This window comes from Pestalotiopsis fici, assembly GCF_000516985.1.
Source record: "Pestalotiopsis fici W106-1 unplaced genomic scaffold PFICI_Scf_11, whole genome shotgun sequence".
In the NCBI taxonomy this organism is placed as follows: domain Eukaryota; kingdom Fungi; phylum Ascomycota; class Sordariomycetes; order Amphisphaeriales; family Sporocadaceae; genus Pestalotiopsis; species Pestalotiopsis fici.
The window spans coordinates 1,043,134-1,066,459 of NW_006917101.1; the positions used below are offsets into that span (position 1 = coordinate 1,043,134).

The following is a 23,326-nucleotide window of genomic DNA, read 5'->3' on the forward strand; positions in this document are numbered from 1 at the left end:
CCTTACTCCCTGTTTCCCCATCCCCTCCCCCCCCTTCTGCCACTCCATCTCTCCTGCTCTGAGCTCTTCTGGGGCTTCCGTCTAGCGCTCTACAGGCTGCTAGCGCTAGAATCATGCCCACCACGACCTCCACTGATGCCCCCAGGGTCGTCTGATTGATGAATTTCCATATGTACATTTTCGTCTGCCCACCAAATGCAGTTCATTCAAAGGCTCCATATTCATGATTCGACGACACTCGAAGTGCTTGTCAACTGTACCAGGGGCCCCAAACAACCAGATGATATCTTTCTTTCTTTTTCCTTGTTTCTAGTTTTCTTTTTTTGTCTCGTTTCGGCTGTGCTTCTGGGCCCTGAAGGTCTCGATATCTCTCTCTCTCTCTCTCTCTCTTGTTGCTGGGCCATCCATTTTCGCATTGCATCGCTCGCATGCATGTACTCCGTTCGTTTCCTTTCCCCTGTGGTCTGTGCTCACCACCATGTCTTTAAATGAAGAAGAGAAATTACATTGTCGTTAGCAGTGCACCGGCACAACAAGGGGGCACCATTGCGATCCTTCTTTGAGCAAAAGGGAGCGCCACGGAATACTGCGATCCACGTTCTTCGCTTGATCGTCCGGGGGTCAAAGCACTGTATTCGAAATTTCGACCATAATACCTAATCAATCAACCTATCCCCAAATATAATCAATCACCACCCAACCAGCCCAACATTGGCCGACCGTAAGTAATGTAGTTTTGGGCCGAACCAGATGTATGAGCGGACGTGACCGAAAGATGAGAGAGGGTCACAGAGTATTACTATTATCTACCTAGGTAACCTCCCCCCAAGCGAGTAACAGATTTGATTATGCCCAATGACCGATGATTGCCTTTTTGTGATAATCGAATGTTTCACTATTTCCGTAACATTTCTATCCGTCTTCCGTGACATGTGGCTCTTTGGTGGGCTAGATGCTTGAGGATCGACACATTTTTCAACGGCCATCCTCATTTTGACATTAGGGCATGAAGTGCGGTCAAAAAGATGCCTGCTTGAATGGGATGCATTTGGAGAATTCCCGAGTCGTTGACAGTCATCAGTCCACCTCGATCTGTCTCTGTCCCTGTTATCTAGTACGGAATATATTCCATTTTCGAACGGGCGGGAGCACAGGATATACGTACAACGTATGCGTGTATGTCGTACCTACGTATGTGTGTGCAAGTATGTATGTATGTCTATGTGTGTGTGTGAGTGTGGCCAACTTATTTTTTTTTGACGCGCGCGTGAGCAAAGAATGTGCGTCCTTCCTGGTCTTCTCGGCACGGCATCCTGAGACTGTGTGAGTTGAGTAATGTTTGTCATGGATCTCATGTTTTTACATATCAATTTGAAAAACTTTACCTCCTACCCTGGACAGGTTTCGCAGATAGATCTTCAATTGTTCACGCAAGCAAACGGTCCTTCTCTTGGACGAATTCAATACTAGGACGTAAATCTACGTTATTTGCATACCCACTCCTTCTTACCTACCTGGGTCTGAGATGCGATGTACGTATTCCATGACCTTCTTCACCCTCCCCTCTATCCTTTTTTTTCCCAGTTCGAAACATGAAATGGGAAGCACAAACCCGCCCGCCGTTCCATCTGCATGTACCGATATCTATGCAGGACTCATTGCAGTGGTTTCTGCACCTCTCCTGCACCACCTGGTCATGGAGTTGCATTTTGCAATTCATGCTCTAGGTGGTCTGCATCGAGTACAGGTACAGCAAGCAGTCGGGTGAAGTGCCCTGGCTTGGCCTGGGGGTTGGGAAGGTTGTAGCAGGGGGGATGAATTTTGGGGGGGGTTTCCAGTTGAGTTGATCCATGGAATTGATTGAATGAATGCCGCCTGAGGTACGGTAGTAGATGAATGCATGTGAGCCAGCCAAAACCAGTCATGGAATACTAGACCAGACGCACCAAGAGCAGAAGTTTCCGTAGCGGTGACTCAGGGTTGAAGTACCGATATGCAGGTTGAGAGCAGTGTTCCCTAACCTACATTAGTGGCCCGTTGGCCGCCGAAACACGTTTATTTTGGACGCTATAACTGGACCTCTAGCCTTTGTGATATGCGCGCCATGTGACTTCGAAATTTGGTGCTAAAATTGTGGTGGAGCAACCTTCTTGAGCCTTTCGTGTCGATCAAAGCTACATATGTACTCTTTGAGATGAAGGGACTCTCGCAAGCCCGAACACGGTTTTCCATGGACCTTTTCTGCTGCGCGGGAAAATTCTGATAGGCAAGCCCAGCCCTGGCTATTATGGGATGGATGGATTTGATGGATGGATTCATTCAACCTCTTTTCGGTATCTCTGCCTCTTTTCTGCTCTCTTGGGAGCGCCGATCAGATGCCACCGCATCGCGCAGGAGAAAGGAAGGCCCAGGGACACAGGAAGCAAATAACGGGTCCTCCATCTTCATCAATCTCGACGTATCCACAGACCACTCTGAGGATCGTTTGGAAGAAACACAGATCACTGCCTGGGGTCGCTGGGCGGATCCCCCGTATCTACGCTACCTGGTAGGGAGGCTATTTGGTTCCTGATTTACCTCGTACGTACGCCACAAAGTGGAAAGAAACAATGTGGACATTATCAATGATGGGCGCCAGCTCGAGCCTTGACCTGACCATCGCGCGGCGCTTCCAGAAGTTCCAAAAATTCCATGAACCTCAACAAAACAAGCCAGAAGAATGAAAAATAACAAAGCAAAAAGAATCCTCGCTTCAGGTGAATATTCGTCGCGCCGTCACCGCTCGTCCTCGATAATTGGTCAGCCGGCAGCTTGCCCGGCGCATTGAAAGGAAATTAGCTCCATCGAAGCACAGTCCAGACTCGACAGGGGTGTGTCAGTGCATCACCATACTCACTACCGTACCTACCTTACATACTATTTACCTTATTCACCCAGCTACATAGCTTCATATGGTACTTTGAGCGGTGCACTACGTACTTCGTACCAGCCCTTTGAACATTTTATCTATCGAATTATCAATCTCCTAAGACGATGACCGACCCATGCTGACCAACTGAAGCTTTAATATCAAGTCAAGTCCACGCATCCAGCGGATGCTCAGAGGTTCGGACCTTTTCGAGGTTTTCTTGCCTCTTGCCAACGAGCGGATGTCCAAAGCCAGCCAGCCTTATCACTCACTCACTCATCCTCTCGACCGACATAGATCATCCATTCGTCGTTGGTCAGCGAGCTTGCTGTCAGCAATACCCATACGCCTACGCAGTATATGCACCAAGCTAGACAAACCACGCCGTCCCTTGCGCCGCGCTCTCCTTAAGCCTGGTCCCCCGTCAGCAGAAACAAGAGAGGCTCCCCACATGCATATCGCGTTATCAAGAAATACATCCATCCCATATATTTTGGTGGCAGCTAGCTGGGCGGGCATATGAAGGGAGCTTTGGGCAATTTAGGCAATGGCTCTTTTGGAGCTCCAGTTTCCAGCTCCAGCTCCCACAACTTTTTAGATTGCGGGCGCTACTGACACGCATTAGGTCGGAAAGGGTACTTTATTTCATCCCACCTTTTTCATTGCGACAACGCGACTTGCGTAAGACGACAAGACGAATGTACAGCGCCGTGCGCATCAGACGCAAAGAAAAACGAGATGCTCTTTCAGACACTTTCATAGTTCTCATGTCTGATCAAGCTTCTGCTCTCAGCAAGCAGAGGCACGACTTCAACGACCCGAATCGACGAACAAGCCGGCTGCTCCCACCAAGGTAGCGATTCCGCGACCAACCACCCTGCTGATCGGCATAATTGGTTGTTGTGCAGCTCTCGACGATCTAAACCAAGAAAAGAAAAAAGAAAGAAAATACCAAAGTCTACCTGACCCAACAACTTTTTTCCACGACGGAGCCAAGGAGTAGACATTGGAGACGCAACAGCATGGATCTCGACATGTTTGACAGCACCTCTCTTCTGCCTTCCCTTTCCCCCCTCTACCTAGCCCACTCAGGTAGGAGATTTGAAACGAACAAGAGCAAATTGATGATGCAGCTTGTTTTAATGCGTCGCCAGTCCCCCGCGGAACCTGCGGTCTGAAATTGATACGCATCGCATCACTTGCGCACCAGATTGCAGCACACAATCAGCCGTTGCTACGACTGGCTGGCTGAATTGTTACCTAACGCCCAGCATGATTTAACTTCTGCCGGATATCCTCAGCCACCAATTCGTATTTGATACAGTTACTGCAAATTCACTTCAGACTGTGCCCAAGCGAATCATGAAGTCCTCCGTCCTCTTCATGCCTTCCAGTACATATGTCTTCATGTGCTCAAGAATAGCGGCCGCGAGGATATCAGCAATAGTCATTGCTGCAGGGCGGAATTTGGTGAGATCGCCATGATGCAATTTGTTCATGTGCTGCCGAATCCGTTTCCAGTCGTTCATTTAATGCCAGCCTTGTGCGTTAGAGCTCTGGCATGCGTTTTTTCCAACAGTTGCTCGGCTAGGTTTGGCGCCGTTGTCGCTGTAGTACGGGGTACCCATCCGATTCGTACACAACCCCCCATTGTGCGAGTCCTGCCCTGAATTCACATGCACCTATCTTGAGTCGCATCCTGCAGTTCGTGGCCGTCTATAGGGTAGTTCGGGCACACATGATGCAAATGTGCGTCTTTCGTCTTCCGGTAGGTGTGGGTCTGTCCATCTAGCCTGTTCATCTGGGCTGCCCGCTGCGCTGCCCTTTGTATGAAACCTGGTTGATCGTTGGCTAGAAACAGCCTGCCCTGCTCTGTGGCAATGCCTAGAAAGGACGATTTCTATCCTATCCTTCCCTTATCATGTATGCTGCCGGCGGTGTAGACGGTCCAAGCCTCAGGCTGTGACCTTGTATGAGCAATTGGTCGATCGTAAGATTGAGGTCCGTGACCAGAACAAGACATGCCACCACCACCCACCAAACACACACGGGTCGCTTTACAGAGTTACTATTTGAAGCTAGACTCCACTGGGTCACTAATCTGTACTATGTAAACTCCATTTGCGAACATCGACCAGGTAAAACTCTCTGGCAACAACCATTTAGCATAATCTTTGGCCATATATATTTATAGTCAAGATCATTGTTTCAATAGCAGCAGCCATTATATCGTATACCCGGAGAATGTTTACTTCTAGACTACGCTCTATCCATGCGCAGTGATTCAAGTGTATGCTCCATAGGCTTGCGACGAAGCTACCTACCTGAGCATATATACACAGTACACATGCCTATTGAGGTCGCATCATGTTGCTATGTGCATCGCTAGGACAATGCCGGCAGAGAAGCTCATGTGCATGGTACGCCTTGGTGTCTGGCAGGCGAGATACATCAACTTGCCATCTCTGGAAAGCATTGTTGGGTATCCTGAAAGATGTTCCCAGAGTCAAGTTGCAGGACTTGACTTATACGTCACCAAGTAGGCAACAAAACGCCCCCCACAGAGACCATCCCATGTTTTTGGCGCGCGCGACAAAGACGGACATTGCTTATTTTTCATATCCACATTGAGAGTTTTGTCAGCCTTGAATGGAGCCCAGCTATTTATTCGTGACTGTTTTGTGTACGCCCACCATCTATCTCACCCACCCATCATGACGGACTTGTTCATGCAACCACGTTTCCGCATTTGACGATATGTCAGATGGATACATCTAGCCAGGTAGCACGCCTTGGGTATGACGTCGTGTGTCGTGTCCCGCGATGTGGACGTCAAGTCAAGTCGATACCACCAAATCCCGGCCGATTTCGATTAGCGACGGGAATGCATTATCATACAACTTGTTAAGCGGGTATGGACAGTATGGGAAGGACCTGGGATCATGGATTAGGAAGGGGCCGGTTATTGGTTGGCAGGTTTCGGCACTGGAGGAAAAAAAAAAACACGAAACAATATTGTTTTTTGCTGAAGGGTTAGACTTTATGCCGATATAAAGCAGCGCTTATTAGCCTAGGCTAGCTGCTGTGATACGTATTGTTGAAATACTAGCTATGTACCGCACAACATGACAGGGGACCAAGTTTCGAATACCTTTGGGTGGATCGCAGGGTTCTGGCTTACGGCCAACTTTTATGGGCAGGCTGGACTGGCTCGCATATATTGACTTTTAAGCAATACTCAGCCGTGGGCGGTATTTATTATTAGTGGCAGTTTTGCTTGTTGAAAAACAAATTATTCCTGATGGAAACCATCTTTATACTAAAAGCTTTGGCTTTCCGGGAGCTCCCAATAGGCCCAGGGCAAAGGTCTATGGGATTGCACATGTAAATACGAAAGTTTGGCCGCCATTTTCCCTCTTCCTCCGGCAGCTTTGACGAGAGCCGTCGAGCCATGTGAACAGGCAATATGGCAGAGGAGACGAAAAGAGGACGTGAACCAGAAAAAAAAAAAGTTGGCGCTTTCACGTCCGATATTCGGGTGTCCCACTCCAATGCAAAAACCCACTGACATCTCTAGACTATTTCCGGCCTTGTCATGCCCAATCCGATCCCACTCTCGCCCTCCTGCCGGTTATGATTGCATGTTGCCTTTTATAGCCGGGGCATTGTCTGTCGGTAAGAATGTATTCTTGGAACGTCACAGAAAAGCCATGGAAATTTTATCAAGCTAACGCCAGAGGAACAGCAAAGGGACAGCAATACTCTCGAGCGGACGTCCATCACATTCATACTAAAGACAGCACAGAATGACCCCGTTCCATCAGCAAACTGGGGCTGGGGGGGTTGAAAAACAAGCCGAGCATTATCTTGGCTACGCCCTTTGGAAGATGATCCCCCCCAAAAAAGATGATCACGCGCCCCCCAAGAGACTTTCTCCAGGTATCCAAGCTCTGATTTGTCTTTTGTCTACGGATAAAGTGGGAAGAAAAGGGAGGAGAACCAGACAGAGATCGGTGCACACTCTCATGCACAAACCCCACCTTATGTGGGAGATGCAGATTCGATCTACTGTCGTGCGAGGACACCATCACAGCAAGCAAAGTAAGGAAAGGAAAGGAAAAAAAAGCTATCAGTAGCGAGAAGAGCTTGCAGGCAAAGGGGACGAACGACCGTTAAATGACAAAAGCTTGCCAGACCCTCCCCCGCTTCCTCCGCTTCGCTGAACTGGACTGGGCTTTTTCCTGTGACACTACTTGGCCAAATGTCTTGGAGCTGCTCATGACTAGAAATGTCCAAGAGCCGGTTCGTGATATTCCCCAAGCTACTTCCCGTACTACTACTACTACCATCCACAATCCCCGGATGGGGGTTGTACATGACCGTTGTTGGGTGGGATGGCAGGTAGGTAGTAGTCGCCATGCAAGGTGGAAGCTCGATACTACTCCCTCTAAACCATTCCTGGCTCAAGCGTCACTATGGTCACTTCGACTATACTTGCCTGCCGAATTTCCCAATGGCAAGTACGCAATCATTCGCCATTGGCGGTCAGATTCAAATATTCCGATACACTTATTAAGCAAGCATCGTGTTCGGATCAACCTCGGATATTGTGTCTCGTAGGCATTGTCGGAACCACTGACGCAAATATCTCAGAAGTGACTGGCATACAATGTTGGTCAAGTCAAACGTGGGACGATTATGATTTAGAGGCGGGCATGTTGACTCTCAATGATCCCTTCATTACTGCGTGACTGGATTATGTGTGTTTGATCGAGGATCTGTGGGATTAGCCAGGCAGTATTTGACTGGCAAATAGCGTGCGGCAGCAATCATGCAATCCCTTACATGCCCGGCCCTCACTGATTGCTAAAGTAATTTCAACACTTGTTTTGGTCTCAAGAGTTGTTGTCGATGTGTACTTTTGATTCATATATTCGTACCCTATAGATTATCCCTAGACTCCAGAGCTACGCTTTGATTATACCAATGGTCATTGAAGAAGTCTATTGCATAACGTTGTTGACTCGAGGCTTGACATGTACGCGGATGTACGACTGCAGTCAACTACTACCCAGAAAGTATGATGAATATCTGGGAATATACCGGTGGTATAAAAGAGTCAGCGTCGTAGTACATCAAAAATATAGTTGTTTATGTCCGTTCGCAGACCAAGTGTATGTCTAACATGAGGCCGTCAACGTTTCCACAACAAGGACCATTCGCAACTCTTTCGTGTTTATCCTCATAAACTGGAATGTGTGACCCTACGGCGTTGGAAAACGGCATCCATGTGAGTCATATCCCCGGATCCCGGCAGAGTTAAGGAGGTCCATGTATATCGAAAAGGACCAGGTCAGGTAGTATCATTGCGTGTAAGTTAGAATCAACACCTGATCGAGTAGGTATGGGATCTTCAAGCATGTTACATCATATATAGTGCCCATCACAGGTGATTTGTTCGAGATTCTCGAAACAAGTCGCAATTTTGCAGTCATTCCCTGCCAGCCAAATGTTTGAGCCAAATCCTCTTGCGACCAATTTCAGATATTTTGAAGATTGAGCTGCGGCACATGGCTCCAGGGATGATTGTGTCGTGGGGTGTGGATTTCAGATTAATTCTACGCGTAGTTATAGTAACCAAGTCCTCCTCTCTTTCTTTCTCTCTATCTATCTCTTATGCTGCCTTCTTTCTCTTTTGGATTATATATTAATCAGTGATGGTATCAACACTTCTTTCAAGCTCAATCTTGATCGAGTGCAACGTTTGACACCAGTGGTTGCGAGGAACATGATCTCTATCGCGTCTTCAAGCATATATAGTACGTTTCTTGGTGCTTATATATGTGTGGAAGTCTCAACGATAATCCCAACACTTCACTAGTGGCGGTTTTTGTCATTGCCCCGTCAGGACAATATCAGAGGATAGCCACGATAACATGTACGAGCAGTTGAAAACGAGCAACAATTGTGAGCGGGTTCGACGAGCTTGACATGGGCTCTCTAGGTCAGCGCATGAACCTGATAAAAAAAATTTTTTTGGGGGGTTTTACGAAGCAGTTGCGCCTTTCACTAAAGGGGAAGAATACAATGTTGGCGGGAGAAGGTTTCTGTTTGAAATAGAACTTTTCGTTGCCACATCAACACTACTCCATTTGCTCAGGACTGCAAATATATCGAAAAATTCTTTGAAGTCATTTTTCTAGTGGAATTATATCTCCCAAAGCCCAGCCATCTGCATGGCCATTCCAAGAACCTCTGCATATTTTCAAGCCTATCATCAAATGCTCTTGGCTGCTTCGTGACTGTGGTATATCTCATCGACAAGAATAGAATTCCACAGACGCAACCGCCCTGAACAGGTTGTCCCTTCACCACTTCAGAGGACTCTTCTGAATGTCTCTCAACGACGTGCGAGGACTTGAGGGATCCAGGCCCTTGTCGGTGCGGCGCTACCTGTCACTGTCTTCTGTATGTTTGGGTTGAACCTAAACTGGCACATCGCAAGCAGAATGAGGAAGCCTACGAATAACCTCAAACCTTCTTGCACCCAAATCACCTTCTTCGGCGAATAGAAAAACCCATCATGTGTCCCTCTCCCTCTTCTATTTACCCTAGCAACGGGCAAACTATATGTCTAGCTGTGGGTAAGAGAGCCTATAAATAATCTGATCTTACTTGATCGAATGCTTTCGCCACTCCAACCATCCGCACAATTTTCTTTGCTCTTCTCCTCTATTCTCAAGTCCAAGCCCTGATTTTGGTGTCTACTCCTTGGCTCTTCTTTCACAAATACCTTCTGACTGTCCCAGAATTCTTGGGCCTCGATAATATTGCAAAGTCCATTCTACAAGCAGAACCTATCATCCTCGGCGCTACCTTCAGGTCTTTTCTTGGTGGCCCGTTGAGAGGTATGTGAATGTCCCTACTCCCCCACCACAATCTATTCACTCAGCCAAGCCTTCTGCTTCCACCACCACCACTACTAACAAATTATACCTCGTGTCAAGGAGCTTGCTTCCTAATTGTCCCCCGCTTTGCATACTTGAGGTTGACTCGGCTTCAACTCTTGTCACACTTGAGATTTCACCATTAATTTCGAGTTGCGATTCTATCCGTAAGTTATCTTTTCTCGCTACCTGGCTTCCACTTGAAGTGGACAGCCATCTCTCACACCATCACCGCCTTCACCTTGAGCACATCCGTGAGCATTTACCTCCATCTCGAAGATCGTGCTCCGGTCATCTTCCCTTACTCCAAGAACATTGTGCAAGTCCGGCGCAGTTTGAATACAAACACTTGCGTTGTTGCCCAACCTTACCCCTTATTCCACTCCTTCCATCCAAACCACACTCCTGAGCTCTCAGTCAATCTTGAAAGCACACAATCTGGTAGCTTCCCCTTTTCCGAAATTGCTACGGCACCTGCCCATCTTGAAAGATCAAGGCTATTTGAACCCACAGAGGTTCAAAAGGCATTCTTCCTGCCTCTTCCACTCTTTCAGATTTTTCAATCTTCCACACATTCTTCTACCAGCTACAACATTTCCAACCTCTTCAACTGCTTTCAACCTCTTCGATCTCCTTCAAGCTCTTCTATCCCTTGCAACATCAGTCGTCATCCCTTACCAGTCCTAGCAGAGACATCGCACTTCGATCAACTGGCGTCATCAACCTCAGTTTGCTCTATTGAGATCCTGCAAACTCTTCTATTACTGGCGACCCACCACTCCTGCGTTTGTCTTCACCTGTTACGACCTTCAGCCATCCTGTCTCGCACCACAGCGGTCAGGCTCGCCCTCGCTCCTTTTCTACTTCTGATCACTCTCAATTTCAAGCACTGTCCTCCTAACTTGTACTCTAGCTACCGGGCAGATACTTGATCTTATTCTTTGATCCTCAATTCCTTACATTGAGATACTCTACAGTCAACGCGCAAGACTAGCAAGACTAGCAAGAGGCAGCCTTGCAATCAGATCATTTCGGTCGAGCGATTCAAACACTTTCGAACCTTTCACTTGCTGTGCTAGGGCATCCGCACGACGTACATACGCCAAGTTCTTACGACATCTCGACTACCTCGCAATCCGAGCAAGAAGGTGAGTCAGGGAGTGTTTTTCTGTTCTTTCTAATCTCATGTTCAATCGCTTCTTTTCTCGTACTTGCCTTTCGCCTCCGCTTTTGTACCTATCCCAGCCTGATTTAAAGTCCACGTCCTTGACCAACTCATTTGCGCCACCTTTCCATTCTCTTTAACTACACCTTACCTTCTTTTCCCAAGTTCCCAATGCCGAATCGTGGGTCTTTCAACCTACAATTGAACCTGCCAAAATACTAGAGCATCACTTGCTCAAACAACCTACTCTGATTCCTGCCACTTCTACAACCGAGCTGTACTTACCTTGATCATCCAACTACAACTCAAGGACATCAGCTCTGGCCGTCATACTCCTACCTCTACCAAATCTCAATCTGATTCTCTTCCGGCTTTTGTCTTCTACAATTCACAATTGTGCGATCATTGAACCCCTTAGTGGCATCGCGACGCTCTTGTCCAGTCTGCAACTAACACTGAGTTCTCTTCTCAGTCTAATCTTTCGTTGCGCTCTTGCCCTTCAGATTCAACTCTCATTGATCGCTTCTGATCCTTCTCAGACAGCTCGAAGTTCCAATTGCAATAGAACCACAGAAACACTAGTCTCTAGACCAGTACACGATACTCGACATTCGCTCAAGATGGATTACGGCTATTTTAACGATCAACACGCTCTATCCCTCCACCGCCTCGACGACTGGGGTGTCATTGAGACCCTCAAGAAGATGCCCGAAGGTTATAACCCCTTCGACAAGCACTACGAGGAGACGGAGCTCGAGGGCAACCGTTTCCAACTTGTCGAAGGCGCTGAGCTAGTGAAGCAGATACCCCCTCAGTTCGGTGTCTTGTGTCACCCAAACACCAAGAATGGCAAGTACTACTGCCGCTGGGACAAGGGCTATGATTACGACATGGCCCGCTCGGAAGACAATGGCGCCTATGAAGCCGCCAAGTACAACCAGCGCTTGAATCCTCGCATCGACCGTGTAGGGAACTATAGTTCTGCGGCGGTGGACATTCCTCGTACAGAGGATGACATGAAAGCTGGAAGCCTCGCCTTATTCCCACATGTCGGTGGCCTTGTCACTTCGGTAAGTTGTACAAATCCTCACGCGACGCGTACTGTAATTAACACGAGTGACTAGGGAATGTATAGAGCCAGCGGCGTCCCGTTCGCTCAGCAGGAGGCTAAACAGGAAAGCCGCTTCTTCCAATCGATTTGGAACAAGGCTGATATCAGGGAGCTCATCATGGAGAAACTCTTCGGTCATGCCGAGGTGTTGTCTAACTTGACGCGGACTTGCCAAGTTATTCGACGTGACGTTGACAATATGATGGTAAGTGTACTCTAAACATGTATTTCGCAACTCTTGGCTTACAATAATAGGGCTTCTTCGACACGAACGGAATGAACTTCAATCTCTGCGACAAGTTCCCTGAAGAACTCGACTCAATGATTCAGAGTGGAAAGATCACGCAAGAGGATGTCGACAACATTCGTGTACCCAAGTTTCTCGTGATCGGCCCGTGCCGAAAGCCCACGATCATGGCATCCGGTTACCACGGCGATCCCAATGTCTTTTGGCCTCCACAGGTTCAGGCAGACAACGATGAAGAGCCACAGTCATATGAGACTCTGTTCAACGAGCGTGGCTTTCCCATAGTCAACGCATATGGTCATAAGCAGAAGAAGATGACCTACCACAAACAGTGCAGAGCTGTGCAGAGGACTTGTGAGTAAAAATCCAATTGCTACTACCCGAGCTATGCTAATGAATTTTTAGTGATTACATTGCATCAGCACCGCAAGAACATCAACTACCTGGCGTTGGTACAGATGGACTTTCTGGGCGTCCAAACAGTCGAGGCTATTATCAACAGCCTCGATAACCTCAAATGCCTGTGCATCTACAGCTGTCCCTTGATGGACCTCAGCACAGTACGTTCCGTCATTGAGGCCGTTGGACGAACCAACGAGAAGCGCCGAAGTAATGGTCGACCCAAGCTGGACCTCGATATCGCCCCGCAGTATCGTCAGGGCCCGGTGGGCGAGAGAATGGGATCATACGGCATCACACATTCAGATCCTAGGATCTTTCAGAATTGGGGCACCGATGTCGGTCACGCCCTGGGCGCAAGCCTCGTCTCCTTGTTCCGTGCCGCTAAGAAGGCCGACATTGAGCTTTTGCAGCCCGGAAAGGCATTCCGTCGTTGGCTTGACAGACTTCCGCTGGCAGTGAACCAGACGTATAACCTCTGCGTCGCGGCCGCCAAGTATGTTTCCAACGAGGAAACAAGAAAGATCTACGCACTCCAGGTCTACCCGGAAAAATTGTATGGAGGTTCCCATGAGAAGCTGACGAAGCAATTCGACGATACTGTGGCGATCGATCTCATGATCGCCGCCACGGCTAAGCCAGTAACATGGTCAGACTTCACCAATGAGGGTATCTTCAAATGCACGCAGTGCAATGAAACACTACCGGGGATTCTCTTCCGATACGAGGCGAAGCAGAACCGCCCAGAGTTCATCATCTGCGAGGGCTGTGATCTACAGAACCAGCTCGGCTACGAGATTGGTCACAATCACATCCTGAAGAACCAGATCGCAAGAACTCTGTGGCGTGGCGTCCCTGAAGGCTGCACCAACCTTGATTGGCTCATGGGAGACTCAAACAAAGCCGTTCGGAACCACAAGAACTTCATCAAGACCACTGAACAGCTGATGACCCCCGAAGTTTGCATGCAGGAGGCCGAGGACCTTGCCAAAGATCGCGAGGAGGTCATTCAGCAGATGACAACCATCTTCGACTTCAGAGAAAAGAAGCACTTGAATCAGCGGCTGAAGGACCTCGACAACATGATCGAGAGCCACAAAGTCCGTGCTGGTCAGCAGCGTAAGCCGAGAACCGGCAATGAATCCATGTATGATTGGGATTACCGCCGCCAGGCCTACCACTGGCGCGGTACCGTTGAGCGCGGCGAGTTCATCTTTGGTGCGCCGTATGAAAACATCACCATGCTCAACCTCGAGAAGAGCTTCAACATGCGACATTGATTGCTCACGGCTCATTCACTCACGTCCATTGCTGCAACAGTTCACCCGGACTCGATCGCAATTCCACCTCGCTATCATTTTCACGGTTGCAAAGAAAGTTATTGGTTCTTGGCTTCACGTTTGATCATGAACCAGGGTGCTTGGGAGGCGTTAGCCATACTCATTCATTTTGTTTCTTGCCCGGCTGAGGCACGGGATCCGAACCGTCATTTCTTTCACAACTAGGTTTCCTTTTGCGCATCGTTTTCGGCGTTTCCAGGTTTTCAGGACGAGGTTTCAGGCTCCAACGGGGACGACATAGAAGAAAGGCGTCTTTTACAGATCGATTCCCTTGCAGCACTCATAATTTGGCTCTCACCGTTCTCCTTTGTATTGAGATTTCTTTTGTTTAGGAAAAGCGGCCGGCATGCACATGATACCCTCCCCAGAATGTTTCATCGGTTCAGCATGGCTCGAGCTTCGGCTTGGTTTCGTTCTTGGGATGGAGGCCGATTCGGGGTTCTTTAGGCGTTTATCAGGCGGCATTCCTTCGGTCAGAAGCATTAGGGATCAGATAATAGAGCCGCATTTCATACGACTAGCTTGTGATGTTGCTGATTGTGATGAGTAGTGATTCTGTTGTATACTTGCCATAAAGGACACAACTAGAAGACAGGGACACGAGAGACGAGCATATCAATGCAAGTCCAGACGTGAATGGCCGACCTTGAAGAGAGAACACGAGATACCAGCATGTAAGTTGTCCAACCCTACGTGGTACAAGCATGAGCAAGTCATGTACTGACTAATGAACATATGACATGGCGACAGATTATCCTTTACGGGAAGACTTCAAGTAAGTAAATATTGTGCAAAGCAGAGGGTATCTTGAATTGTTTCGCTAATTTACATCATGTACATCGGTATTGATACACAGCCACAACCACAGACTGCTATTTTACGAGCGCTTCGACACCTGTGTGGCAGCAACGACATTGCGCAAACTTCCAAAGCTGAGCGTGTCGCTGATCCTGGTTGCGCCCGAGAAGAGCATGACGAGCCGGTCAATACCGCAGCCCCAACCACCGGTCGGGGGCAGGCCATGTTCGAGAGCCTGAATGTAACTCTCGTCCACGACGGCCTCGCCTTCGTCTGGATCATTTGCGTTGCGCGCCTGAACCTGCAGCTCGAATTTGCGTCGCTGCTCAAAGGGATTATTCTCCTCCTCATACATGTTGGCAATTTCGCGTCCCTTGATGAAGAGCTCGGCCCGAGCAGACACCAGCTGACCGGTCTTGGGGCATGTAAAGGACTTGGAAAGAGGAGACATGCAAGATGGGTGGTGGGTAATGTACAGGGGACTATCCTCTGACTTGGGCTCGAGATATTCGCTGGCAAGGTCGTCGAGAAGCTTGTTCAGAGAGACGTCCGGCTCAACTTCGCGGCCAAGTTCGGTACGCAGGACGTCACGAAGAGATGAAAGAGCATTCTCATCAGTCAAGTCAGGCATCTTGATCTTGAGAGCGTCCTCGAGTGCTGGGATGAACTCGACCTGTTCAAAGTGCGAGAAATATGCGGGATCGAGAATCTCCCCAGACAACGACTTGGACTTTTCCAAAACTTCTCTGGACCACGAAGACAGATTCTTCACGAGATCCGTGGTCAGGCCGATCAAAGATGTCAAGTCGGCATAGGCTTGGTAGAACTCGCACATGGTGAATTCGGGGTTGTGTGTCGCATCTAAGCCCTCATTGCGGAACGAAGGTCCGATCTCAAAGATGCGGTCAAATCCTCCTACAACCATGCGCTTGAGCCACAGCTCGGGGGCAATTCGCAGAGCCAAGTCTCTGTGCGAAAAGGCAGTGGCCGACGTGAGAAAGGGGCGTGCTGTGGCGCCACCTGCGTAGTCGGCAAGAATCGGTGTCTGGACTTCCAAGAACTTGCGCTTGACAAGGTAATTTCTCAGCCACCAGATGAGTTCTGAGCGGAAGCGTAACGATTTGGAGACTTGTTGGTTGACCAGGAGGCTGAGATGGCGACTCTGAACCATTGTCTCTTCATCGACAAGTTTGGTCGGAACAGGGGCTATACTTGGGCTCAAGAGGTCGGGCAGCTTGTTCACCTTGAGGGTGAGCTCGCCTTGTGGAGTTACATTAGCTGTACCTTCTACTGAGACAAAGTCACCACGAAGCAAGGTCAAGCGCTTTTCTCTGAATTGCTCTACAGTGGTGCCGGAGGCAGCTTGGATGTGGCCAAAGTCGAGCATGACCTGGACCGTATGGAAATCCCCTTGTATATCCAAGAAGGCCAGTTTGGAGCTATGTTTTCTGGTGGCCAGGACTCTGCCCCGGAGCTGAACTTCGTCCGCCGCAGACGTTCCGGCAGCAAGGTCCCTATACTTGCTCCGGAATTCGGGTATACTCATGCGCGCGGCGTTGGTCTGGTTCTGGATGCGAGGCCATTCCAGCGCATTGAGTTCCTTGAGCTTCTGGACACGTTTTTCTGTTTCACGAGCTTGTTCTTCCCATTGCTGCTTGGCCATCTTTTCTGCCTTTTTGGCTGCACCGGGTTCGGGCGGGCGCGTCTTTTTACTCTTCACGCCATCTTGACTCCTCTCAGTTGAGGGATCGTTGGAATACTCGCGAGCACATCTTCTACGCGTGATTGTGTAGAACCGGCCATACACTGCGCCCTTTGCTGTCATGGGCCTGGTCGCATACGGACGCAACATTTGCGAGAGCGACAAGCTGCTCATTTTTACACTGGTTCCAAGTCAGCTTCTGGCTCGTCTTCACGCAGGACAAGGAGCTAGACAATGCTGGGTAAATGTAATCAGATATGCTGGCAAATTGTGATCAAGCACCACCGAAGTGGTGTCAGTCGCAACGGTTCTAAAGCAATATCATCATTTGGAGAGAAATCAAGTTCCGTGCAGGTATGAATAGAAAAATAAAACTTACATTTAAAGCCAGACGAAAACAAAGAAAGATTTACAATTCGACGACTGTCATGGCTGAACTCAGAGAAGGAAAAAGTACGTCCTTCTCTTCTTCCTTTTTTTTTGCGCGTTGAGCTAGCTAGAGCTTGGAGCTATCGAATCAATTGGCTCTTTTTGGCTGGTGTTCTCGGGAAATTTTATTTTCTTGCCCAATAAATTTTGCGGGCCGAGCATTTGTCCAGGTGCTGTTTCCTACACCCAACAGACTCACCGCCTGCCGAAAGCTGACGTCAAATCCCATCCATGCATGTTGCGTAGAACCTTGGCTTTGGGATTCGACTTTCTTTGACGGAGCAATTGAATTTGCAGCATTTCAAAGTCGCATTCATCATCACCCACCAATTTCGACATATCATACCAAACAGAACCCACATCAACCCAGACCCAAACATACAAAATGTCGTTTCTCGGTTTCGGACGTCCCCAGCCCACCTCGGAGGAGAAGATTGGTGCTGTCGAGGCCGAGATGAAGCTGCTGGCTGAGATGCACACCCGGTACGACTGAGCCGCTTGACACCCACCACGAGAAACATGGCTAATATTTTACGATTCCAGCTTGACGAGAGTCTGCGCAAAGAAGTGCGTTCCCAACGACTACCGCGAGGGCGAGCTCAACAAGGGCGAGAGCGTCTGCCTCGACAGATGCGCCTCCAAGTTCTTCGACGTGCACATGAAGGTTTCCGAGATGATGCAACAACAAGCACAGCAAGGTGCTGGCGGTTTCAACATGGGTAACTAAGATGCCAAAGTTGGAAGACGGGAATGAACAGATTATGTACGATATGGGGAGAATTGCCCAGGAGCCCAACCACGAACCTCCTGGGGTGTGTATTTCAAAAAAAGACATGTACGAACTCGGCTGTCACGGACGGCAAGCACCAGGGTCGCTATATATATATTGGCGATGGTAGCATATTGGGCATATAGCCACGGGAGATGGCTGCTTCAATACGATGATGATTCCCCTCATGAAATACCAATACGCGCGCTCGATATGACACCCCCAAGCAACAGCAAAGGCATTCGTGTGTACTTTGACCTACTTTCATACTAGACGTATAAGCAGGCGTATAAAATTTGAAAGGGACTCGAGGCCGTCATCAGTATTGATGGCAGTACTGTCGGGGGATTTCAATGTCCTTGTCTCGATGACTACCCTTCGTCCACATGCAAGACGTAGTCGTCAACCTGAGGCAAGAGCGGTCATTAAATGGCACGGAACATGGCCAACGACGATTGAAATACTTGTCACCAAATAGAACCACGATAGACTGGGGATGGCACGACTTCTATACTTCTTGCGGGATGCAATGTGTGATATGCATCAGCCTCGATCAATATGCTTACATTGCCATAGAAGACCAAGAGCGATGGGTTAGGGCGTGTATCATTTGAGATAAATGGAAACCTACAACAATCAATCTGAATGCGTACATTTTGGGTATAGTCGATATCCTGAAGCTTAGTAGGTATGTCCTCTAATACAGACATCTTGATTGGGGCAAGGCCCTTTTCTTACAGGAAACACCTGCATAAGTCTAGGAATAAAAGAGTGCATCCATTCATATCTGCCTGGCTGGCAAAAGGGTGCACAACTTTGATGCGCTGTTGGCGTTGAGTCATGAGTTTTTGACGTGGACTTGCGTGGGTGTTGTTGCAACCCTCCAACTAGTCATCACATGTATATGCCGGGAATTGTCGGCACATTACATTCTCATGCACCTTCACAAGACGGTCATCCGGGTATAGCGTACCCGTTGTGCCTAGGCAGGCGGACAATGCGGGGAAAAAGGAGGACAATGATTGTCGGCCGAGAGGAATAAAGAAGCATCTGAATATGGGCAAAACGAGCGCGCAAGCCTGTCCATCATGAAACTCGCTTGACCATCGGCTGCATACCGTTGAGATGAAAGAAGAAAGTTTTGGGTTTTGGGTGATGAATTCTATACATAGGGTTCCGTAGTCTGTATGTCAGCCAGTAGTTTATACTCTAATTGCCACTTGGGCTGAGCAAGTCATTTGAAATTACAATACGACGATCCTCCGTACCTGAGGTCTTCTATTCAGGCAAATGCTGACTTGTAGTCAAGAAACCGAGCAAACCGAGGTGTGTTACAAAATAATAGTATAACATGGTGTGGGTCTCGGGAATGTCTGCCTCTCTCTCTCTCTCTCTGCTGTAGAAGTTGACTCGTCGCTCGGGAACCGAAGGCCGGAGGCGAGTTGGCAAGGTTGGAACTTGGCACTGGCAGGTTTGTGGAGTGCATAGGTAATCCTAGACACTTGCTCCGTATGCTGGCTCTAGCTCCCACGACCCCTGGCCCGATGTCCATGACGAGCGAATCCCTCAACAGTTTGGCTCTTTTGGTCCAGCCAGTGACGACGAGCCAACCGTCTGGTCAGCGCCAATCTCTCTCCTCCGCAGCCCACCAAGACACACAGACGGACACAATAGCGTACGTAGGGCGTCTTACCCCACTGAACTTCGCTGGGAAGGTGTAAGACCCTTACCTACTACGGGTACCTACCACTCAACTGGATAGGTAATGCAAATGCTGCTGCAATCAGAACGTTGAATGTGCTCTTGGTTTATTAACTTTTTTTTTTATCTTTCAAGATTGGAGCCCCCACCATTTGCTGTCTATCTATTACCTACAGCACTTGCTACTCTTCCCTCTTGTCCCTCCTCTTGTCCTCATTCTTCATTCATTCCGTGTACCACTACTAGGTATACAACCATCGCACAGACTTTTGAGCTTTGCCCATTGTATCCCCACGACGCTCTGAACGTTCTTTGAACCTGCAGCTTTCCTCAATAGGACCACCTATTCCCCGCGCTGCCGATAACCTAATCGCGCGCCCGCGCCCACATTGGCTGACATATCCATCTACTGTCTGCCTATTATCGCCAACCTTACCTCCCCAAAGTCCGGTCTTTACGGACCCCGAAACGCTGCGAATATCCCACCCAGCAAAGAAATCACACACAACACCAGACGCCTCGCGCTTGTATTTCCATCAGACATCAAATTACTGGAGAGATTCCAATTCTCTCTTCTGCTAAATCCGCCTCTGTCGCTCGACACCGGCCACCCACATATTCCACAGACCTCATACTATGCGCCTGCGAAGAGCAGCACGCGTGATTCTTGTCGGCGCACCCGGCGTAGGCAAGGGCACACAGTCTGAGCGCTTACTCGACCGCTTCCCCCAGCTGACCGCCATATCCTCGGGCGACCTTCTCCGCAACAATGTCAAGAACCGGACCCCTCTCGGCATCAAGGTCGAGAGCACCATGAAGACGGGCGGCCTGGTCCCCGACGACATGATTCTTAGGTTGATTACAAACGAGCTCGGCCAGCGCGGCTGGTTGTCGGGCGGGCGCGCCAACGTCATGACGCTGGCGTCCTCGGCCTTTGGAGCTGCCGAGGCCTACGAGGACCTAGACCCTTTCATCTCGGCCATTGACAGGAATCCCGCGGCCGGTGCCAGTTTATCTGCGCACGCGTCCGATGACCCGACGGCTTCGTTCCTGCTCGACGGTTTCCCGCGTACGGCAGCTCAAGCCGAGAAGCTCGATGACATTGTCCCCATCAACTGGGCCGTATCCCTCAAGACTCCCTTTGATGTGATTATGCAGCGGATATCCTCCCGCTGGGTTCACGAGCCCTCTGGTAGGGTTTACAACACTACCTTCAATGCGCCCAAGGTTCATGGCATCGACGATATAACTGGGGAGCGTCTGGTTCAACGCTCTGATGATAACGAGGAAATTTACCGGGCTCGCTTCAAGAAATTCCAGGAGACCAGCGAGCCCTTGCTGGAGCACTATGCCAAGAAGGGTGTCCTCTGGGAGGTCGAAGGCATGAGCAGCGATGAAATCAGCCCCAAGCTGTACGACGAATTCGAGCGGCGGTTTGCCTGAGGGCTGTGACTTGTAATATTTTTCTTTCTTCAAACCACTTTACGTGTATAAAGTCTTGCAGGGTTCAACAACGGAAAAGGCCGGCTGGTAGGGCAGCTCGGGAAAGACCTTGGAGTGCGTGGATGGTTTCCATCGCTCAACGGAGTTTCGGAATCACCCGAAGAGGCTCGGAGAAGCCGTGTACGAAGAATTGCTCGGAAATATATCCCCAGAGGCCTGGAGCACAATGCTCGGCCACCATTTTTTATAGTATCGATATGGCTCACGATCCCTATTTACATACTCATTTACTTCTAACATGGCACTTATTAGCACGACAAGGCCGAGTATCGTCTGAATTCTACATTCTAGAGATAGTTGCCTGAATGAGATACGATTCAGCTTATCGAGCTCTTGACAGCAAGCTTACTGCGATGACTGATGCTTAGTATGCTGTAACAGCCTTTCCATCCCCATCATCGGCCGTCCTGCGATCGATCTGCAATCTCTTTTCAAAGTATTCCCCAGCCGTAAAAGTCTCATACGTCTTGCCCGTCTCTCGGAACCGTTCCAAGACATCCACAACACCGTCCTCATCTGGACTATAAAAGAACGGGATCGAGTACCTCTCCTCACCCGTGACATTTCGTACCCGGTGCACAGTGCTCTGCCACAAGCCACCGGTGAAGAACTTGAGAAAGTCGCCCACATTGACCACAAAGGCGTTCTGGTCCGGGTGCGCGGGCACCCAGACGCCGTTGCCGTTGAGCACCTCGAGTGCGGGCAGTGCCGTCTCCTGCTGGCAGAGCAGCGTGAAGAAGACAAAATCAGTGTGCGCCCCAATGCCGACGTCTTCGTCGCGCTCCTGCGGCGGGTAGTGTAATGCCCGAATGTTGGTCAGGGGAAATCGTGTAATGGCATCAAAGTGGTCTTCAGGGAGACCTAGGGCCACTGTAAAGTAGTAAATGAGCCTTTCTTCTTGGGATATGTCGAGTCGTGCTGAAAGAGCATTCTCCTGGAAAGCTCTTGGGCCAGGATTTCCTTGGTCAAGGTAACTTGGAGGAAGCACAATTTATACTTCTAGGACAGGTCAGATTGTACTTACACGAAAAGATCCTGAGCAACCGTTCTGATAATTTCCGCAATACCCGGTGGTAACGGTATACAGCAGGCCTCCAAAAAGCCGCCTCGGGCAAAGAAGGCCACTGATTCCTGGGACCCTCGGCCTCTTGCCTCTCCACCACTTTCGGAGGGGCGTCTTGCTCGGGATCCAGAGCATCCTCGCCCATGAGAAAACCCTCCTTCAGATCCCCGCGCGTGGTCGGGTCCAGCCGCGTCGAAAACATGGGCTCGTAGCCGCGAAACTTGCGGTTCTTGCGCGAGTGCGCCTCCATCTTGACGGCCTCGGGCAGGGCAAAGTAGCCGCGCATGGCGGCAAACATGTCGGCCACGGCCGCGGCGTCAATGCCGTGGTTCACGGCGTAGAAGAAGCCCACTTTGGTAAAGGCGTCATTGACCTCGGCCGCCAGCGCTCGCCGGGCCTCGGGATCGGTTGAGTACGCCCGGGAAATGTCGATGCGCGGGAGTTCTGTAAAGGTCGGCTTGGCTGCGGATCCCGTTAGGATGGGCCGCTTGCCCGGTACGCCGCCTTCGTGATAATATACATATTGGGTTCCTTGAGAGTTATTTGGTGATTGAGACATTGTGGTTGAATTAAATGATTCGTGCATCATTTGTTCAATTTCTGGAAAGTCTGAGAGGTGACCAAGATTCTTGTATTCTCCGACCCTTTCCAAGAACTTGCCACCCAAGACGCTCATGTTCGCTTCGTATAACATACATATGCAGCGATAGGCGGCGGGGCTACTCTATCATTGTCTTTGTATAACCAACCAGTGTCCGTACTCGAGCAGGGATAGAAATGTGCATTCATGATTGGTCAAGGTAGACTCTATGCAATTGCTACCAACGTTACATCGCTATAAGCATTTTTAGTGGTCCAAGACCTTGTTTCTGACAGATATAAATCGACTTGAATTTGGTAATTGGTAAAAATGTGAAATAGCAAATAGAATACGAAAGCGAATATTACTGCTCAAGTCATGCCCGAGAAACATGTTGAAAATTTACTATCTTTACACATACTCGTGCTGAGGTATCAATTTGTATCTGGAATCTACTACTGAATACCTGAAGTAACCGTGACAATTCGAATGTTTCCATGTCCAAGCGTGGAACCCAAGTATGCGATTCATCATCTGAAAGAGACATGTATCATCAGATGTTGCAGACCTACGTGGGCCTTGCGAACGAGGCAAAAGGAAACATCTCAGAGTGCAGACATGCAAGTCAGAATGGGAAGCTATGAAGAAAATAGGAATGCAGTGA

At 49.2% G+C, this 23,326-nt stretch overlaps 5 protein-coding genes across 5 annotated transcripts; 3 read left to right on the plus strand and 2 right to left on the minus strand.

Moving 5' to 3' along the window:
• Window positions 1–11,640: 11,640 nt before the first annotated feature.
• On the plus strand, window positions 11,641–14,057 carry PFICI_13306 (uncharacterized protein; the record flags this gene model as incomplete). Its single annotated transcript, XM_007841887.1, has 4 exons — window positions 11,641–12,090; window positions 12,145–12,336; window positions 12,387–12,732; window positions 12,784–14,057. The coding sequence occupies 4 exons, from the start codon at window positions 11,641–11,643 to the stop codon at window positions 14,055–14,057; spliced, it is 2,262 nt and encodes a 753-aa protein (XP_007840078.1).
• A 937-nt stretch (window positions 14,058–14,994) lies between these two features.
• PFICI_13307 (uncharacterized protein) lies at window positions 14,995–16,791 on the minus strand (the record flags this gene model as incomplete). The annotated part of the gene is made up of 1 exon (XM_007841888.1): window positions 14,995–16,791. One exon carries the CDS (start codon window positions 16,789–16,791, stop codon window positions 14,995–14,997), a length of 1,797 nt encoding a protein of 598 aa, XP_007840079.1.
• Window positions 16,792–17,431: 640 nt separating this feature from the next.
• PFICI_13308 (Mitochondrial import inner membrane translocase subunit TIM10) lies at window positions 17,432–17,773 on the plus strand (the record flags this gene model as incomplete). The annotated part of the gene is made up of 2 exons (XM_007841889.1): window positions 17,432–17,529; window positions 17,590–17,773. The coding sequence occupies 2 exons, from the start codon at window positions 17,432–17,434 to the stop codon at window positions 17,771–17,773; spliced, it is 282 nt and encodes a 93-aa protein (XP_007840080.1).
• Window positions 17,774–20,152: 2,379 nt separating this feature from the next.
• Window positions 20,153–20,959, plus strand: PFICI_13309 (uncharacterized protein; the record flags this gene model as incomplete). The annotated part of the gene is made up of 1 exon (XM_007841890.1): window positions 20,153–20,959. One exon carries the CDS (start codon window positions 20,153–20,155, stop codon window positions 20,957–20,959), a length of 807 nt encoding a protein of 268 aa, XP_007840081.1.
• A 424-nt stretch (window positions 20,960–21,383) lies between these two features.
• Window positions 21,384–22,758, minus strand: PFICI_13310 (uncharacterized protein; the record flags this gene model as incomplete). The annotated part of the gene is made up of 2 exons (XM_007841891.1): window positions 21,384–21,889; window positions 22,044–22,758. The coding sequence occupies 2 exons, from the start codon at window positions 22,756–22,758 to the stop codon at window positions 21,384–21,386; spliced, it is 1,221 nt and encodes a 406-aa protein (XP_007840082.1).
• Between the last annotated feature and the right edge of the window lie 568 nt (window positions 22,759–23,326).